Source organism: Oncorhynchus mykiss, chromosome 13, assembly GCF_057628025.1.
Source record: "Oncorhynchus mykiss isolate SJ-2025 chromosome 13, ASM5762802v1, whole genome shotgun sequence".
NCBI classification, from domain to species: Eukaryota; Metazoa; Chordata; class Actinopteri; order Salmoniformes; family Salmonidae; genus Oncorhynchus; species Oncorhynchus mykiss.
Window position 1 is genome coordinate 38,522,259 of NC_143034.1, and position 18,540 is coordinate 38,540,798.

At 39.9% G+C, this 18,540-nt stretch overlaps 1 protein-coding gene across 1 annotated transcript in view; it reads left to right on the top strand.

Moving 5' to 3' along the window:
* LOC110486077 (voltage-gated delayed rectifier potassium channel KCNH1) overlaps positions 1–14,909 on the top strand; it is a 52,730-nt gene extending 37,821 nt beyond the window's left edge. The window contains exon 12 of the mRNA XM_021557413.3: positions 9,325–14,909. Within this exon, the coding sequence (XP_021413088.1) occupies positions 9,325–10,212 (888 nt within the window). The 3' untranslated portion in view covers positions 10,213–14,909. The remainder of the gene's footprint in view (positions 1–9,324) is intronic.
* The last annotated feature ends 3,631 nt before the right edge of the window (positions 14,910–18,540 follow it).

Consider the following 18,540-nt stretch of genomic DNA (forward strand, 5'->3'; position numbering starts at 1 on the left):
AACTTCCTGACTGATGTCTTGAGGTGTTGCTTCAATATATCCATATACCTCATGATGCCATCAATTTTGTGAAGTGCACCAGTCCCTCCTGCAGCAAAGCACCCCCACAACATGATGCTGCCAACCCCTGTCACGTTCTGACCATAGTTCTGTTTTTTATCTTTGTTTTAGTATGGTCAGGGCGTGAGTTGGGTGGGCAGTCTATGTTTGTTTTTCTATGTTGGTTTTTGAGTTTGGCCTAGTATGGTTCTCAATCAGAGGCAGCTGTCAATTGTTGTCCCTGATTGAGAATCATACTTAGGTAGCCTGGGTTTCAGTTTAGGGTGGTGGGTCTTTGTCTTCCGTGTCAGTGTTTGTTGCCACACGGGACTGTTTCGTTCATTTCACGTTTGTTTTGTATTTCGTAGTGTTCAGTTTATGTTTTAAAATAAACATTATGGACACTAACCACGCTGCGTTTTGGTCCTCCGATCCTTCTTGCTGCTACTCCTCGGAAGAAGAGGACGATATCCCTTACACCCCCGTGCTTCATGGTTGGGATGGTGTTCTTCGGCTTGCAAGCATTTTTCCTCCAAATATAACGATGGTCATTATGGCCAAACAGCTCTATTTTTGTTTCATCAGACCAGAGGACATTTCTCCAAAATGTACTATCTTTGTCCCCATGTGCAGTTGCAAACCATAGTCTGGCTTTTTTATGGCGGTTTTGGAGCAGTGGCTTCTTCCTTGCTGAGCAGCCGTTCAGGTTATGTCGATATAGGACTCGTTTTACTGTGGATATAGATACTTTTGTACCTGTTTCCTCCAGCATCTTCACAAGGTCCTTTGCTGTTGTTCTGGGATTGATTTGCACTTTTCGCACCAAAGTACGTTCATCTCTAGGAGACAGAACACGTTCCCTTCCTGAGTGGTAATGACGGATGCGTGGTCCCATGGTGTTTATACTTGTTTGTACAGATGAACGTGGTACCTTCAGATGTTTGGAAATTGCTCCCAAGGATGAACCAGACTTGTGGAGGTCTCCAGTTTTTTTCTGAGGTCTTGGCTGATTTCTTTAGATTTTCCCATGATGTCAAGCAAAGAGGCACTGAGTTTGAAGGTAGGCCTTGAAATACATCCACAGGTACACCTCCAATTGACTCAAATTATGTTAATTAGCCTATCAGAAGTTTCTAAAGCCATGAAATCATTTTCTGGAATTTTCAAAGCTGTTTTAAGGCTCAGTCAACTTAGTGAAGGTAAACTTCTGACCCACTGGAATTGTGATACAGTGAATTAAAAGTGAAATAATCTGTCTGTAAACAATTGTTTGAAAACATTACTTGTGTCATGCACTAAGTTCTCTGCTCAAGGGCACAATGGCTATATGTGGCATATTAGATGGTCTTATAACTGATGTTTCATCAAACAATACCATCCCTTAAAATGTCTTATGGCTGCAGGGGCAGTATTGAGTAACTTGTATGAAAGGTGCCCAGAGTAAACGGCCTGCTCCTCAGTCCCAGTTGCTAATATATGCATATTATTAGTATTGGATAGAAAACACTCTGAAGTTTTTAAAACTGTTTGAATGATGTCTGTGAGTATAACAGAACTCATATGGCAGGCAAAAACCTGAGAAGAAAGCCAAACAGGAAGTAGGAAATCTGAGTTTGGTCGATTTTCAATCCAGCCCCTATTGAATTCACAGTGGGATATGGATAAAGTTGCACTTCCTAGGGCTTCCACTAGATGTCAACCATCTTTAGAAACTTGAATGAGGCTTCTGCTGTGTTTTGGAGCCGGATGGGAGCTCTTTGAGTCAGTGGTCTGGCAGAGAGCCAGGTCCTGGTCACGCGCATTTCACATGATAGTGACCTGCTTTCCATGGCTTCTCTACAGACATAGAAATTCTCCGGTTGGAACTCTATTGACGATTTATGATAACAACATCCTATACTTAGTTTGACAATTTTTTTTATATAAATATGAATTTTATCAAACAAAACATACATGTCTTGTGAAGTCCTATGAGTGTCATCTGATGAAGATCATCAAAGGTTAGTGATTCATTTTATCTCTATTTGTGCTTTTTGTGACTCCTCTCTTTGGCTGGAAAAATGGCTGAATTTTTCTGTGAGTTGGTGGTGACCTAACATAATCATTTGTGGTGCTTTCTCTGTAAAGCCTATTTGAAATCGGACACTGTGGTGGGATTAACAACAAGATTACCTTTAAAACGGTATAAGATACATGTATGTTTGAGGAATTTTAATTATGAGATTTCTGTTTTGAATTTGGCGCCCTGCACTTTCACTGGCTGTTGTCATATCGATCCCGTTAACGGGATTGCAGCCCTAAGAAGTTTTAAAGGCACAGTCAACTTAGTGTATGTAAACTTCTGACCCACTGGAATTGTGATAAATTATAAGTGACTTATCTGTCTGTAAATAATTGTTGGAAAAAGTACTTGTGTCATGCACAAAGTTAATGTCCTAACCGACTTGCCAAAACTATAGTTTGTTAACAAGAAATTTGTGGAGTGGTTGCAAAAACTAGTTTTAATGACAACCTAAGTGTATGTAAACTTCCCGACTTCAACTGTAGGTTTCCATCCAATTGGCGACAGATATTCATGTGAATATTCAAAAATATGCTTAAAGAAAATATGCAAATTTTCCCACCAGTGGCGTTTCCACCAAAGTAATTTTTTTGCGGATAAAAATCTGTGCGTGATGACCTAGTGCACTCAAAATGTACTCTTAGCTTAAGTTTTCATGTAGCGAATAAAAGTATAATCTAATGTGGCTAATGTGCTTCCATCCCATTTAATCATGGTGGGAGGACCACACACCATATCATCGCGACTCCAAGTTTGCTTTGATATGGTTATTATATCAATATTTGCGTATAAAGGCATTTCTACAGCCATTTCTCGCATAATTAATTTTACTGACACAAAAAGATCAAACCGTGTCAAACGAACAAATCTGTCGGCATTTATGCAATTGTACCAAAACTTCCTGTTTCCATCACAGCTGTCGTGTTTTTTTTATTTTTTATACGGTATGACTTTTTTAGTCGCATAAAAACTGTGGTTGGAAACATTTATGGTTTATGTTACGTAAGTTTAATGAACGAACTATACACTGGAGAGACGGGACCAGATTCACCAACAAGGATTGAAGTAGCTTCCTATATGTGTAGTATCTTTTTGTTGAGTGGTTTACTCAGATCGGTTGTGAAAAGTGAATAATTAGGAACACGCCCATTGTGGACATATCTTTACAAAATGAAATGAGCTCTTAGCAGAGATACTGAGATATGCAGTCTGGATTTATTTTGGAAACTTAATTTTCATGCAAGTTTATAAACCAAATTTAATGACACATGATCAAAAGTCTCCAAGGCTGTCAATTTATTAGTTTAAAAAAGTAAATAGCAATGCAACTATTGACATTGCAGCATAATCTGAGGTGAGAGAAGGGAAATGCATAATATACACTACCGGCCAAAAATACCTACTCATTCAAGGGTTTTTCTTTTTTTTTTTATTGTAATTTTCTACATTTTCTACATCTACATTAACCTCTCCTTCCAGACTCACATTAAGCATCTCCAATCCAAAAATACATTTAGATTTGGCTTCCTATTTCGCAACAAAGCATCCTTCACTCATGCAGCCAAACATACCCTCGTAAAACTGACTATCATAACGATCCTTGACTTCGGCAATGTCATTTATATCTCCCTCTATGTCTTATATCTCCCTCTCTAACTTTAAGCATCAGCTGTCAGAGCAGTTTACCGATCACTGTACCTGTACTCAGCCAATCTGTAAATAGCACACCCAACTACCTCATCCCCATATTGTTACTTTTCCTCTTTCTCTTTTGCAAGTGTGTTAATGCTCCAGTGTTAATGCTAAATTGTAATTATTTTGCCTCTATGGCCTATTTATTGCCTTACCTCCCTACTCTTCTGCATTTGCACACACTGTACATAGATTATTCTATTGTGTTATTGAGTGTACGTTTGTTTATGTGTAACTCTGTGTTGTTGTATGTGTCGAACTGCTTTGCTTTATCTTGGCCAGGTCGCAGTTGTAAATGAGAACTTGTTCTCAACTGGCCTACCTGGTTAAATAAAGGTAAAATATATATATTTCAAATGTAGAAAATAGTCAAAATAAGGAAAAAGCTTTGAATGAGTAGGCATTTTAAAAATTTTGACCGGTTGTGGATATAAATATTTAACTTAGTAAACGCTTTTATCCGAAGCAACATACAGTACAGCGAGTGGATACATTTGTTACATTTGACGAGAGAGCTGCTTTCAACTTCTTGTCTTATAGTGCCTGCAAGATGGATGTGCATGAATCTTTAATATCACCTTTATTTAACTGTTACATCATATTCATTAAAGAGTTATGGATGACTCATTCAACCTCAAGCCTCGCCCCTATAACTTTTCGCAGTTCTATCAACTTACCTGGTAAAAGAAGGTTTACAATTCATAAATGCTTTATCTAGATTGTCGGGGCCCCATTCTAAGTATGGAAAAGAATGCATTACTTTCACGTGAATCATTCATTGATGTCAGTGAGAGACTTGCATAAAAATCTTTGTCAAACCCACAGATCTAAGGTTAGAAATACTGCCCCTTAGTGATGTTAATTGTTTCCAAATCATGTTGCACAAACCACGGCCCTTGAGATTTGCATAAAGTAAAAAAAAAAACATGATATTTCAGAAGGGGAAGTAACCTAGGTGGTGAGTGGGGGAACTCCTTCAGGGCGATGGTCAGATCCTCTTCTCTGTTCTGCTTTACCATGAAGATGTTTTTTAAATTTATTCCCTTCTGTACCAGAATTCATAAGGTCAAGGTGAGAAACAGGAAGTGTGAAAGACCTCCAGTATTTCAGTTGAGTGCAGCAGCAAGGGACTTTGCACAAAAAGTGATTAATAGATGAACACAAAAGCTCTGGGAATATATTGTTACAACAGAGAGACATTAGTCACTTGTTTGATCACTGTCCATGCACCAAGAATTGGAATTTGTAATCAGTCATTCAATTAATTTTCATGTGTATATCTTTTTACAAATGAAGTGGTCAAAAAGAAAGCATGGGCCTCAAATCCACAAAGAGCAAAGGTGACTGGAGTAAAAAAAAAAAAGGCCTTAAGAAGAACTAGACCCTTGAGAGGTAAACCCATACCTCTCTGACTGACTGATCAGATAGTTCAGGGTTCATAATATTGACCACCAATGTCAGACAGTTGTCCTTTAAAGGCAAAGTCAAAGCAGAGCCTGGCAATGTTGCCAGCACAGCATGGTGGAAGCCAGCCAACATTGATAAAAAAAACACTACAATCATATTCCCTCACTGTATAGTATTGGGCAATACTTTACTACTACAATACAGTACCTATAGTACTACCACATACCACCACTTCCATGTTGTGCTACAATGACTACTACTGCTACTACAGCTACAAAGTACATAACTATTAAGAAGATAAGTAACACCAACTTTTTGATCAAAAGACAAATCCTATAACAGGAGGTTGGTGACACCTTACCTGGGGAGGACGGGCTCGTGTTATTGGCTGGAGCGGAATCAGTGGAAAAATGGCAAATACATCAAACACATGGTTTGATGCAATTCCATTCGCTCCGTTCCAGCCAATACTATGATCCGTCCTCCCCTCAGCAGCCTCCACTGAATCCTATGTGTACCACCTCTCCACTCTAGGCTGATTAAACACTAGGTGGGTATTGTCTGTCATCATCAGTCTCTCTCTTCTTCCCATGATCTTTTTCTCCTCTTTATTTCCCTTTCGTTGTCTCTATCCCTCTCATGGCCTCTCCCTTCCCCTGATCGATCTGAAACCCAGCCCTGCTGCATGGGACCCGTTCTGCCGCACTGTGCAATAACGATCTCCTGTGTGAGAAATGACCCTGACTCGCTTGAGGAGGCACAGTGCTGGTCTTCCACCTGCAATACCCCATATTGCGTCCTCTGCAGTCGCTTCACAGGACAAATCTTTTGACATTACACACCAGGATTTACAAAAATAATCCCTCTACTCTATAAAGTTCTTATGTCTTTTTCAAAGAAACTCTACAGAGATTTTCCTGGTGAAGTTTCGGCCAATATTACTGATCTTGTGAGAAATGTGGGATACAGGTCTGGGATACAAGTCTAAATCGAATCTAAATCTAATCCAATAATCTGGTGGACAACATTATTTGTGCTGTATTTCCTAATAACACATTGATTTACATGATTTCATGACCAACTGTTTCATAACATTAAACAAGTAGCTACAATAATCCACTCTACAAAGCATTATGTACCAACTACTCTCTTGTTCTTCATATATGTTAATCCATTGTCACGATTCAATTTCACCAGGTGAAATGGCTAAATGAAAACGACTAGGGTAATAAAGATATTGATCACATGGTTAACGTCAAAATGATTCTGGGAAAGCCTCTGCAGTCTGTATGACAACATGTAATCATGATCTGAGAAAGGTCTTACTACTAACACGAGATACTGAGATTGATCTGTCACTACATGGACTATGGACCCATTTTCTCAAATATTTCTTCAAATACTATCATGGTCATGAACAAATTAATATTAACTGAATGAATCTGCCACATTCCCAGAGACAGATAAAAATGGAGACAGGTATGGGCAATGTGGCGACCTTTTGTAGCCATGATTTAGACATATTACAGGTGAGTAATTGTAGCGCTGTAATTTGTTGAAGATGGAACTCTACAGCTGTAGAGCGGGCACGATTACCGTATAAACGAATGGTTATGGATGAAGACCGTCGTGAAAATAAAAGTTACATCTTAATGTCACGTACAAAAGTACAGTGAAATGCCTTTCTAGCAAGCTCTAAAACCCAACAATGCAGTAATCAATATTTAGTACTAAAATAACATTGAAGTACAACAAAATACATACAAAATAAAAAAATAAGAACATGTGCAGGGATACTGGAGAGGTAGATACAATGCCTTCAGAAAGTATTCATACCCCTTGACCTTTTCCAAATTTTGTTGTGTTGCAGGATTAATACAAAAATGTATTACATTGATTTGATTATCACCCATCTACACACAATAACCCACAATGACAAAGTGAAAACATGTTTAGACATTTTAGCAAATGTATTGAAAATGAAATACATAAAAATAATTTACATAAGTATTCACACCCCTGAGTCAATATGTTAGAATCGCCTTTGGCAGAGCTTTGCACACATGGATTGTACAATATTTGCCAATTTATTTTTATCAAATATTGGCCTGTTGGAAACTACAACTCCCTACTACATTGCACAGTTCAGGCTAGATATGATTTATCTCTAGAGAAACTGTGCAATGTGTGCATTGAGCTCACAGAAAAAAAATGAACAAAAGGGAATTCAAATAATTGAACAGACGTTGTTTATTATTTATGATCAGCACTACTTTTTAGCCATTCTGAATCCTTCCTCAGGTCAAGCAGTTATCTCAGCTCTCTGGTCTGCCCAAAATACAAAAGATCTGATTGGCTGTTCAGGGGATTGTGCTTTATGAATACACAAATGTAATTTGCACAGTGGGATAGTCTATGCCTTTTGGAGCAGTCTTTGGAGAAGAGTCTGAATGTGTATTAGACATTGACGACCCTGTTTGAATGGACAGCTAAAGATGCATTTGCAGGCTTTGAGATGGAATGTTATTGGGTTCTGATTGTGACCCGTGCTTCGCCTTAATCTGGCAAGTTTGAATAAAGCGTTGCTTAAAGCATTTAGATAGGCATTGGGTCAATGTTAACCTCACCCACTTCACTCTAAAATATCTGATGCGAAGAGAAAACCAATTCATTTCAGTTACTTGGTTAGACTAATACAATTTCAAGGTTTCAAATAAATGCTCTCAAAACCATACCTGTGCTCATAGCCGCGGGAAGTAGGGGTGTACCCCTTCTTTCTTTTTTTTCTTTTTTTACAAAACTAGTGCACTGGGCCTTTAATAGTCTTGTATTAGCAGACCGATATAAGATTTGTCCTTTTTGATTATGTTTCCTATCCCCAACATTACTTATTTATGTGTTTGTATTGTTTTATGTGTCACCTGCCATGATTTCAACGTGGTACAATATATTCATCCATTTTAAAAGGGGTCACACTTTGCATTTCCACTGCCTTGATAAATAACTATGGTGAGGGGTAGCTGCTTTACTTTTTGCCGCTACTGCTTTGTGTTTGTGCTGAGTGCACCTAAATAAAGACCACTGTGTTACATAAACACAATGCAGACTTCTTGTTCCTGTGAGCTCCCAGCTGGCCATTCAAAATCTAATAAATAAATGAATGAGACAAACAAAACCTGCACTGATATTTTTAGGGCAGTGAGCAGTTGTCCTCGGAGTAGTAGCCTACTAGTCGATGCTAACGTGCCAGTTCCACATGTTTATAGTAATGATGTTGCACAATATTACTTACATTTGATCTAATTAAACATTACCACTTCCAAACTCTCCACGAAAGAGATTTGAATTAGTCAAACCTGGTTAGTCAGTGCCAAATTAACTATTCCCAAATGCCAACACTTTATTGTTCCGACACTTTAGCTTTATGAAATAATTACTGTACATCTTTCTTAGGACATCACCACCATCTGACCCTCCATGTAGGGATATGCCCTTTTAGTTCCCGTAAAAAGAGAAATCTTAACTCTACAGCGTACAATGACTTTTTAGACGATTCTGTGCTTCCATCCTGTTTCAATGCCCCTGTGCACAAAGTGAGGTCCATACAGAAATGGTTTGTCTAGATCGGAGTGGAAGAACTTTACTGGTCTGCACAGAGCCCTGACCTCAACCCCATCGAACACTATCAGAATGAATTGGAACGCCGACTACGAGCCGTGCCTAATCGCCCAACATCAGTGCCCGACCTCAGTAATGCTCTTGTGGCTGAATGGAAGCAAGTCCCAGCAGCAATGTTCCAACATCTAGTGGAAAGCCTTCCCAGAAGAGTGGAGGCTGTTATAGCAGCAAAGGGGGACCAACTCCATATTAATGCCCATGATTTGGAATGAGATGTTTGACGAACAGGTGTCCACATACTTTTGGTCATGTAGTGTATGTTGGAGGCTTAGGGACATTATGCTATTTTCCTTCAGTTTAGAAATGTTTAAGTCATAAGTGTCCAAAGAAATACTTAAAGTCAAAATACTATAAGTGTTGAGTAGATGAGTAGCAAATGTCATTTTGGACCCAATGATTTTAAGATGGGCTTGATCCCAACCTGATGTTCTGATTTCTTGTTACAGATAGTGTTCCGGAAGATCAGTGATGTGAAACGTGAGGAAGAGGAGATGCTCAAGAGGAATAACGAGGCCCCTCTGAACCTTCCTCCGGACCACCCCGTCCGTCGCCTCTTCCAGCGCTTCCGGCAGCAGAGGGAGGCGCGACTGGCAGTGGAGCGAACCTGTCAGGGGGAACCAGCAGACGTGGAGAAGGGCACTGTCCACCTGGAGCAAACCAAGGTCCATGAGGTCCTCGCCTCCACCAGCATCATCATGGTGACCGAGAGCCCTGCTACTCCCACAGCTTCATCCACATCTTTGTCTTTGTCCTGCAGGCCCTCTAGCCGAGTCATGCTTCATGCCCCTGCCATCCAAAACGGCAACCTCATAGGCTGCAAGTCCGCAGAGCCTGCGCCAAAGACCAAAAAGGGCTGGGGTCGTTTCAAGGAGTCTGTTGTGAAAGCAGAGTCGTGGAGCAGCGTTTCTAAGGCCGAGTCCATGGAGACCTTGCCGGACAGGACTAAGTCCCATAATGAGATGTCTCTCAAGAAGACGGACTCTTGTGACAGCGGTATTACTAAGAGCGACCTGCGCTTAGATAACGTGGGTGACGCCCACACTCCGCAGGACCGGAGCCCTGTGCAGTCAGAAGGGAAGCTGGTTGTCTGTCCTATACCCGTACAGACCATGCACGCCTCTTTCCTAGAGCTGAAGCAGGAACTTAGGGGAGACATCGGGTCTCTTAATGGCCGCATGGCGGTGGTAGAGGCACAGCTGGCCGAGATGCTTCAACTACTAAAATCGAAAAAGGCCTCTAGTTCGAGAAAAGCCTCTCACTCATCCAGTTTCTTTGAGATGTCACGACCAGCATCCCCCAATTCCCATAAGGACGACAGCTTCTCACAATCTTGACACTGCATGTTTTGGCAGTCTATGCAGTGTTTCCCAACTCCAGTCCCTGATTACCCCCAACAGTACACATTTTTGTTGTAGCCCAGGACAAGCACTGATTCCTGATTCAACTTGTTAACGATCAAGAGCCCTCGATGAGTTGAATCAGGTGAGTTTGTCCGGAGCTACACCAAAGATGTGTGCTGTTGGTGTTACTCGAAATGGAGTTGTGAAACATTGGTCTATGGAACATGAAGTGAATGCATCCTAGAATTCATCCAGGAGCTGGCTGCGGTGTCGCAAAATTGTGAGAGAGGTTTTGTGAAGACTTGGGCAGTAAGATGTTCCTAAATTAGTACAGATGAGTAGTGAGGGATTTTCTTACCATATTATTATTATTATTAGATATAGGGGTAATCTGGATTCAAGAAAATGCACATCTGGATTATCTCTGCACCTTGAGGTACATTCTGTGCGATATTCCATCAATCTACTTTTGTAGACTGTAAACCGCATAAACAACGCATTTGTTGTCTAATTTCTTTTCAATTGGATTCGTTTTAGTTTTAATTTGGTCACACTTCTCACATGGTAAAATGACTAACACCTTAAGGAGGTTTTCATCAAATCTGTGCACTCAATTGAAATTAGCAATAATATTTTATTGCATTGATGTGGAGCAACAGCGAGGATGCACATATCTGAAATGACAATGTCCAGAGCGAAGATGAACATATTTAAAATGACAATGTCCACAGCGAAGATGCACATATCTAAAATGACAATGTCCACAGCGAAGATGCACATATCTAAAATGACAATGTCCACAGCGAAGATGCACATATCTAAAATGACAATGTCCACAGCGAAGATGCACATATCTAAAATGACAATGTCCATTGTTATTGACACCATTGCTCTCTCCTTGTGGTATTAAAATGAAGGGAAATGAAGGGAAAATCATGATTGTGAACTTTCAATGTATGGTGGAAACCATGGCATCTTTTCAACCAACATCCATCCTAAATTGTTATGGGAAGAAATCAATGTGAATTTGTCTAAACTATGAAACCTTTGTGCATTTTGGGTCATCACTGTTGATATAATATGCAAAGTATTGCCATCTATATTGTGTCTTTAGCATTTGAATTGCAATGTTAAAGGAGTAAAAGGAGATACTTGTACAGACAGGTCCAGAATTATTGGAACCCTTGATAAAGATGGGCAAAAAAAGACTGTATAAAAGAAATAATACAAATACTACAATTGCTCAGAGAAAGAGATTTTGTTTAACAAATAATTGTTTTCTCTAAAAAAAAGATGGGGATCCCCCCTGTTTTTAATATACTTCGGCACCCTCCCCCTTGCGTGGATAACGGCACAGACTTTTTCTGAAATGTTTTATGAGATTGGAGAACACATTGGGAGGGATCTTAGACCATTTCTCCATACAGAATCTGTCCAGAACCTTGATATCCTTTGTCTACACTTCAATTCAATTGATATCCTTTGCCCTCTTCAATTCAAACCATAGGTTTTCATTGGGGTTCAAGTCCGTAGACAGAGAGCCGTTGCAAAATATTGATTTTGTGGTGAATTAACCATTTCTTTGTGTATTTTGATATGTGCTTGGGGCTATTGTCTTGCTGGAAGAGCTACTTGCGGCCAAGTTTCATCCTCCTGGCAGAGGCAACAAGGTTTTTGGGCTAAAATGCCCTAGTGCAGTACTTGGTAAAGTTCATGATGCCGTTGACCTTAACAAGGGCCCCAGGACCAGCGGAAGCAAAATAGCTCATAACATCAAAAGATCCACCACCATATTTTAAAGTAGGTATGAGGTTATTTTCTGCATATGCATTCTTATTTCGAAGCCAAACCCACCACTCCTGTGCGTGGCCAAAGAGCTCTATTTGCACAGGTTCCAATCCAAGTGCCAATGCAAACTCCAAGGGTTTCCATTGTGGGTTGCTCTCAATTAAGTTTTTCTGGCACCCCTTCCAAAGAGCCTATTTGCATGGACGTGGCATCTAATTCTAGATTTAAACACTTACTTGGTGACCTGAAGTTTTCCATAATTTTCCAACTTTGGCCCTTCAATTTTTCTTTACCTCCCAAACCATCTTCCTTACTGTGTGTGGGGAACAAGATACACATGCATCCAATATCAGGCAGGTTTACCACCGTTCCAGTGGTTTTAAACCTCTTAATTGTTGACATAATAGTGGTAAGTGGGATATTATTTTTTAAGCTATTTGTTGTTCCCGTTGTGAGTTTTTCACATTTTCCCATGGCGATTGATGATACATTTACATGTGTGTTACCTCATTTTAGAAGTAATCAGGGAGCCATGGAAGACCACAATACAGTTATTTAAACTGAGATTAATTTAAAAAGTAGAATGTTAATGCAGATTTTGTTTGTTTTTATAAGAATCTTTAGCGGTTCCAATAATTTTGAACTGTATCTTTTTTAAATATATATTTTCTCTGTGCAATTGTATTAGTAGAAAAAGAAATGTAAAAAAATATTTACTGTGCACTTGGGAAGTTTTCTGACCCCTTGACTTTTTCCACATTTTGTTACGTTACAGCCTTATTCTAACATGGATTATATCGTTTTTTCCTCCCCTCTTCAATCTACACACAATACCTCATAATGACAAAGCAAAAACTGTTTTTTAGAAATGTTTGCAAATGTATAAAAAGACTACTGAAATATCACATTTACTTAAGCATTCAGAACCTTTACTCAGTACTTTGTTGAAGCACCTTTTGCACTGATTAAAACTTTGAGTCTTCTTTGGTATGATGCTACAATCTTGGCACACCTGTGTTTAGGGAGTTTCTACAGATGTTTCTCTGCAGATTCTCTCAATCTCTGTCAGGTTGGATGGGGAGCACCGATGCACAGCTATTTTTTATAGCAAAGATACACCCCCTTAGTCTACATGACAAACAACAGATGTGTGGAATGGGTCACATGGTTAGGATTTGTATGAAAGAAATGAATAATTCACAGCAGACTATCTACTGTAAAGACTGTTCTCATTGTGTGGAAACCAGAGTCTGGCCCCCAAAACAAGGTTCCCTTCATCATTATCCATACCCGACCATCTCTCCCTCGTACCTTCCAGTCAGACTTGAGCAATCTTCCTCACATGAATGGAATGTGGCTTGTTAGGTTTATCACCTAAGGCATCGTAAATCTACTATCAGCATTAAACCCCAGAGGCCCACTCTCAGTTCACACAGACACATTAGAGTTCTAAGAACCCTATTCTGTTGCAAAAAACAACCATTTTATGCAATAACAGTATTATAACATAATCTTGTAGTTTTGCTCTCATAACCGTCGCCCCAGTCTGAGGTCCTGAGCACTCTGGAGCAGGTTTTCATTAAGGATCTCTCTGTACTTTGCTCTGTTCATCTTTGCCTCGATCCTGACTAGTCTCCCAGTCCCTGCCGCTAAAAAACATCCCCACAACATGATGCTGGCAACACCATGCTTCACCATAGGGATTGTCACAGGTTTCCTCCAGACGTGACGCTTGGCATTCAGGCCAAAGAGTTGAAGCTTGGTTTCATCATGTTGTCATGATGAATGTCATGTTCCTTTTACTGAGGAGTGGCTTCTGTCTGGCCACTCTACCATAAAGGCCTGATTGGTGGAGTGCTGTAGAGATGGTGTTCCTTCTGGAAGGTTCTCCCATCTCCACAGGGGAACTCGAGCTCTGTCAGAGTGACCATCGGGATCTTGGTCACGAGGTCCAAGGCCCTTCTCCCGAATGCTCAGTTTGGCCGGGTGGCCAGCTCTAGGAAGAGTCTCGGGGGTTCTAAACTTCTTCCATTTAAGAATGATGGAGGCCACTGTGTTCTTGGGGAGCTTCAATGCTGCAGAATTGTTTTTGTAACCTTCCCCAGATCTGTGCCTCGACACAGTCCTGTCTCTGAGCACTACGGACAATTCCTTTGACCTCATGGCTTGGTTTTTGCTCTGACATGCATTGTCAACTGTGGGACCTTATATATAGACAGGTGTGTGCCTTTCCAAATCATGTCCAATCAATTGAAGTGACCACAGGTGGACTCCAAGTTGTAGAAACATCTCAAGGATGATCAATGGAAACAGCATGCACCTGAGCTCAATTTTGAGTCTAATAGCAAAGGGTCTTAATACTTATGTAAATACGTTATTTATGTTTTATATTTTTAATACATTTGCTAAGATTTCTAAAAAACTGTTTTCGCTTTAATTATGGGGTATTTAAACTATTTTCAAATGTTATCCATTGTATAATAAGGAAAAAGTCCTTAAACAAAATGTGGAAAAAGTCAAGGAGTCTGAATAGTTTCCGAATGCACTGTATACAGTCTTTTTTTGCTAATCTTTATCAAGGGTGCTAATAGTTTTGCACCTGAGTGTGTGGCATTTACAGATTTATGTATAAGGAATATAATGAGGACATTCTCACAGTTGCACTTTTGTCAGTTAAAGACACATTGTAGTCAATGCATGAGAACTGCATCTGAATGTATTTTCCTTGAGCAATTCTAAAAGACAGAAAATGAATCAGCATCCCTTTCTATTACTTTTATTAACTGACCAACTTGACCTCGGGTTGCCTTGAGTACACGTTTGTTATTCATGGAATAACACCAATAATTGAAATTAGTAAACAAATTATTGGATTAAATTATTATTTTTTTGCATCTTCTACAGTATATCTTTCCTGCAGCCTTGTTTGTTGTGTGCATGATTACACCACAATGTTTGTACTTGACCTTAAAACTGTAAGATCCTGTGTGCACTGTTCTGGAATTTCAGATTTGAAGGAATACTAATAACGAATTGTAAGGACTAATAATGAATAGTAAGGAAAGTATTCACACCCCTTGCCTTTTTCCATATTTTGTTGTTACAGCCTGAATTTAAAATGTATTAAATGTAGATTTGTTTTGTTACTGGCCTACACACAATACCCCCGTAAAGTGGAATTATGTTTTTAGAAATGTTTACAAAAATGAAAAGCTGAAATGTCTTGAGTCAATAAGTATTCAACCCCTTTGTTATTTCAAGCCTAAATACATTCAGGAGTAAAAATATGCTAAAGTCCCTCTGTGTTCAATAATAGTTTTTAAACATGATTTTTGAAGGACTACCTCCTCTCTGTACCCCACACATACAGATAATTGTAAGGTCCCTCAGTCGAAGCTGTGAATTTCAAACACAGATTAAACCACAAAGAACAGGGAGGTTTTCCAATGCCTCACAAAGAAGTGCACCTATTGGTAGATGGGTAATAAAACAAAAAACAGACAATGAATATCCCTTTGAGCATGGTAAAGTTATTACATTTTGTATGTTGTATCAATACACCCAGTCACAACAAAAATACAGGCGTCCTTTCTAACTCAGTTGCCGGAGAGGAAGGAAACCACTCAGGGATTTCACCATGAGGCCAATGGTGACTTTAAAACAGTTAGAGTTTAATGGCTGTGATAGGAGAAAACAACTGAGGATGGATCAACAACACGTAGTTATTCCACAGTAATAACCTAATTGACAGAATAAAAAAATATTCCAAAACATGCAGTAAAGTAAATATTGTAAAAGTAATACTGCAAAAAATGTGTCAAAACTTTTTGTCCTGAATACAAAGTGTTATGTTTGGGGCAAATCCAATACAACTGCAGGTAGCCTAGAGGTTAAGAGAGTTGGGCCAGTAATTTAAAGGTCGCTGGTTCGAATCCCTGAGCTGACCAGGTGAAAAATGTGCCCTTGAGCAAGGCACTTTAGGCGTCTGCTAAATTTTTTTTCATTTTTTTTTATAACATTACTGAGAACCACTGTCCATATTTTCAAGCATAGTGGTGGCTGCATTATGTTATGGGTATGCTTGTAATCGTTAAGGACTGTGGAGTTTTTCAAAACAAGAAATACATGGAATGGAGCTAAGCACAGGCAAAATCCTAGAGGAAAACCTGGTTCAGTCTGCTTTCCACCAGACACTGGGAGATGAATTCACCTTTCAGCAGGACAATAACCTAAAACTCAAGGCCAAATCTACAGTAGTTGCTTGCCAAGAAGACTGTGAATGTTCCTGAGTGGCAAAGTTACAGTTTTGACTTAAATCTGCGTGAAAATCTATGGCTATACCTGAAAATGGTTGTCTAGCAATAATCAACAACCAATTTGACAAAGCTTGAACATTTTTGAAAATTGTTGCACAATCTAGGTGTGGACAGCTCTGAGACATACCCAGATTGACTCACTGCTGTAATCGCTGCCAAAATTGTGATTCTAACATCAAATTGTATTTGTCACATGCGCCGAATTACAACAGGTGTAGGTAGACCTTACAGTGAAATGTTTACTTACAAGCCCTTTACCAACAATGCAGTTTTAAGAAAATACGTTTTAAGTAAAAAATCAAAATAACAAATAATTGAAGAGCAGCAGTAAAATAACAATAGTGAGGCTCTATACAAGGGGTACCGGTACAGAGTCAATATGTGGCGGCACAGGTTGGTCGAGGTAATTGAGGTAATATGTACATGTAGGTAGAGTTAAAGTGACTATGCATAGATAATACACAGAGAGTAGCAGCAGTGTAAGGGGGGGGGGGGGGTAACTGCAGATAGTCTGGGTAGCCATTTGATTAGCTGTTCAGGAGTCTTAAGGCCTGGGGGTAGAAGCTGTTAAGGAAGCCTTTCGGACCTAGGCATGGCGCTCGGGTACCGCTTGCCGTGCGGTAGCAGTGAGAACAGTCTATGATTAGGGTGTCTGGAGTCTTTGAACATTTTTAGGGCCTTCCTCTGACACCGCCTGGTATAGAGGTCCTGAATGGCAGGAGGCTTGGCCCCAGTGATGTACCGGGCCATACACACTTCCCTATTTAGTGCCTTGCGGTCGGAGGCAGAGCAGTTGCCATACCAGGCACTGATGCAAGCTCTCGATGGTGCAGATGTATAACTTTTTGAGGATCTGAGGACCCATGCCAAATCTTTTCAGTCTCATGTGGGGGAATAGGCTTTGTCGTGCCCCCTTCACGACTGTCTTGGTGTGTTTGGACCATGTTAGTTTGTTGGTGATGTGGACACCAAGGAACTTGAAGCTCTCAACATTGGAAAACTTATCTAATCAAGATATTAGTGTTTTATTTTTATTTACAAATGGTAAAAAAATTCTTATACTTAATAGTTTGTGTAGATCGTTGAGAAAAAATAACAATTAAATCCATTTGAATCCCACTTTGTAACAACAAAATGTGGAAAAAGTCTAGGGGTATGAATACTTTCTAAAATGCACTGAACATGTTATTCTATTCACATACTGTCAAAAGATTAGTATTTGTAAAATGTGTAAAATGTTCATATTAAATTATTTTGTACTTTGGATTCATTTTTTCCCCCTTTACAGTAACTTCCCTAGATAACCTACATTATCATTTATTTCAAGTCTCATTCATTACTGTGAGCACCAAGGAGGTTTGCTGCTGAAGTTAGCTCTTATAAAGCTCTTATTTGGCCTATACCACCACGCTCAACAGTTTCCTGTGTGAATCTAGAATGGTTCACCACCCAAAGGACATCCAGCCAACATGACACAACTGTGGAAAGCTTTGGAGTCAACATGGGCTAGCATCCCTGTGGAACGCTTGACACCTTGTACAGTCCATGCCCTGACGAATTGAGACTGTTCTGAAGGCAAAATTGGGTGCAACTCAATATTAGGAAGGTGTTCCTGTTTTGTACAATTTTCTTCATCAATCTACATACAATACCCCATAACGACAAAGCAAAAACAGTATTTAGACATTTTGGAAATATCACATTTACAATAAGTATTCAGACCCTTTACTCAGTATTTTGTTGAAGCACCTTTGGCAGTGATCACAGCCTTGAGTGTTCTTGGGTATGACGCTACAAGCTTGGCACACCTGTATTTGGGGAGTTTCTCCCATTCATCTCTGCAGATCGGGATTGGGAGCGTCACTGCATAGCTATTTTCAGGTCTGTCCAGAGATGTTAGATCGGGTTTAAGTCTGGGCTCTGGCTGGGCCACTCAAGGACGTTCAGAGACTTGTCCCGTATCCACTCCTGCGTTGTCTTGGCTGTGTGCTTAGGGTTGGTGTCCTGTTGGTAGGTGAACCGTAGCCCCAGTCTGAGGTCCTGAGCGCTCTGGGGCGATCTGAGTTCTTTTAGATGCCTTTTGGCAAACTCCAAGTGGGCTGTCATGTGCCTTTTACTCAGGAGTGGCTTCCGTCTGGCCACTCTACCATAAAGGCCTTATTGGTGGAGTGCTGCAGAGATGGTTTTCCTTCTGGAAGGTTCTCCCATCTCCACAGAG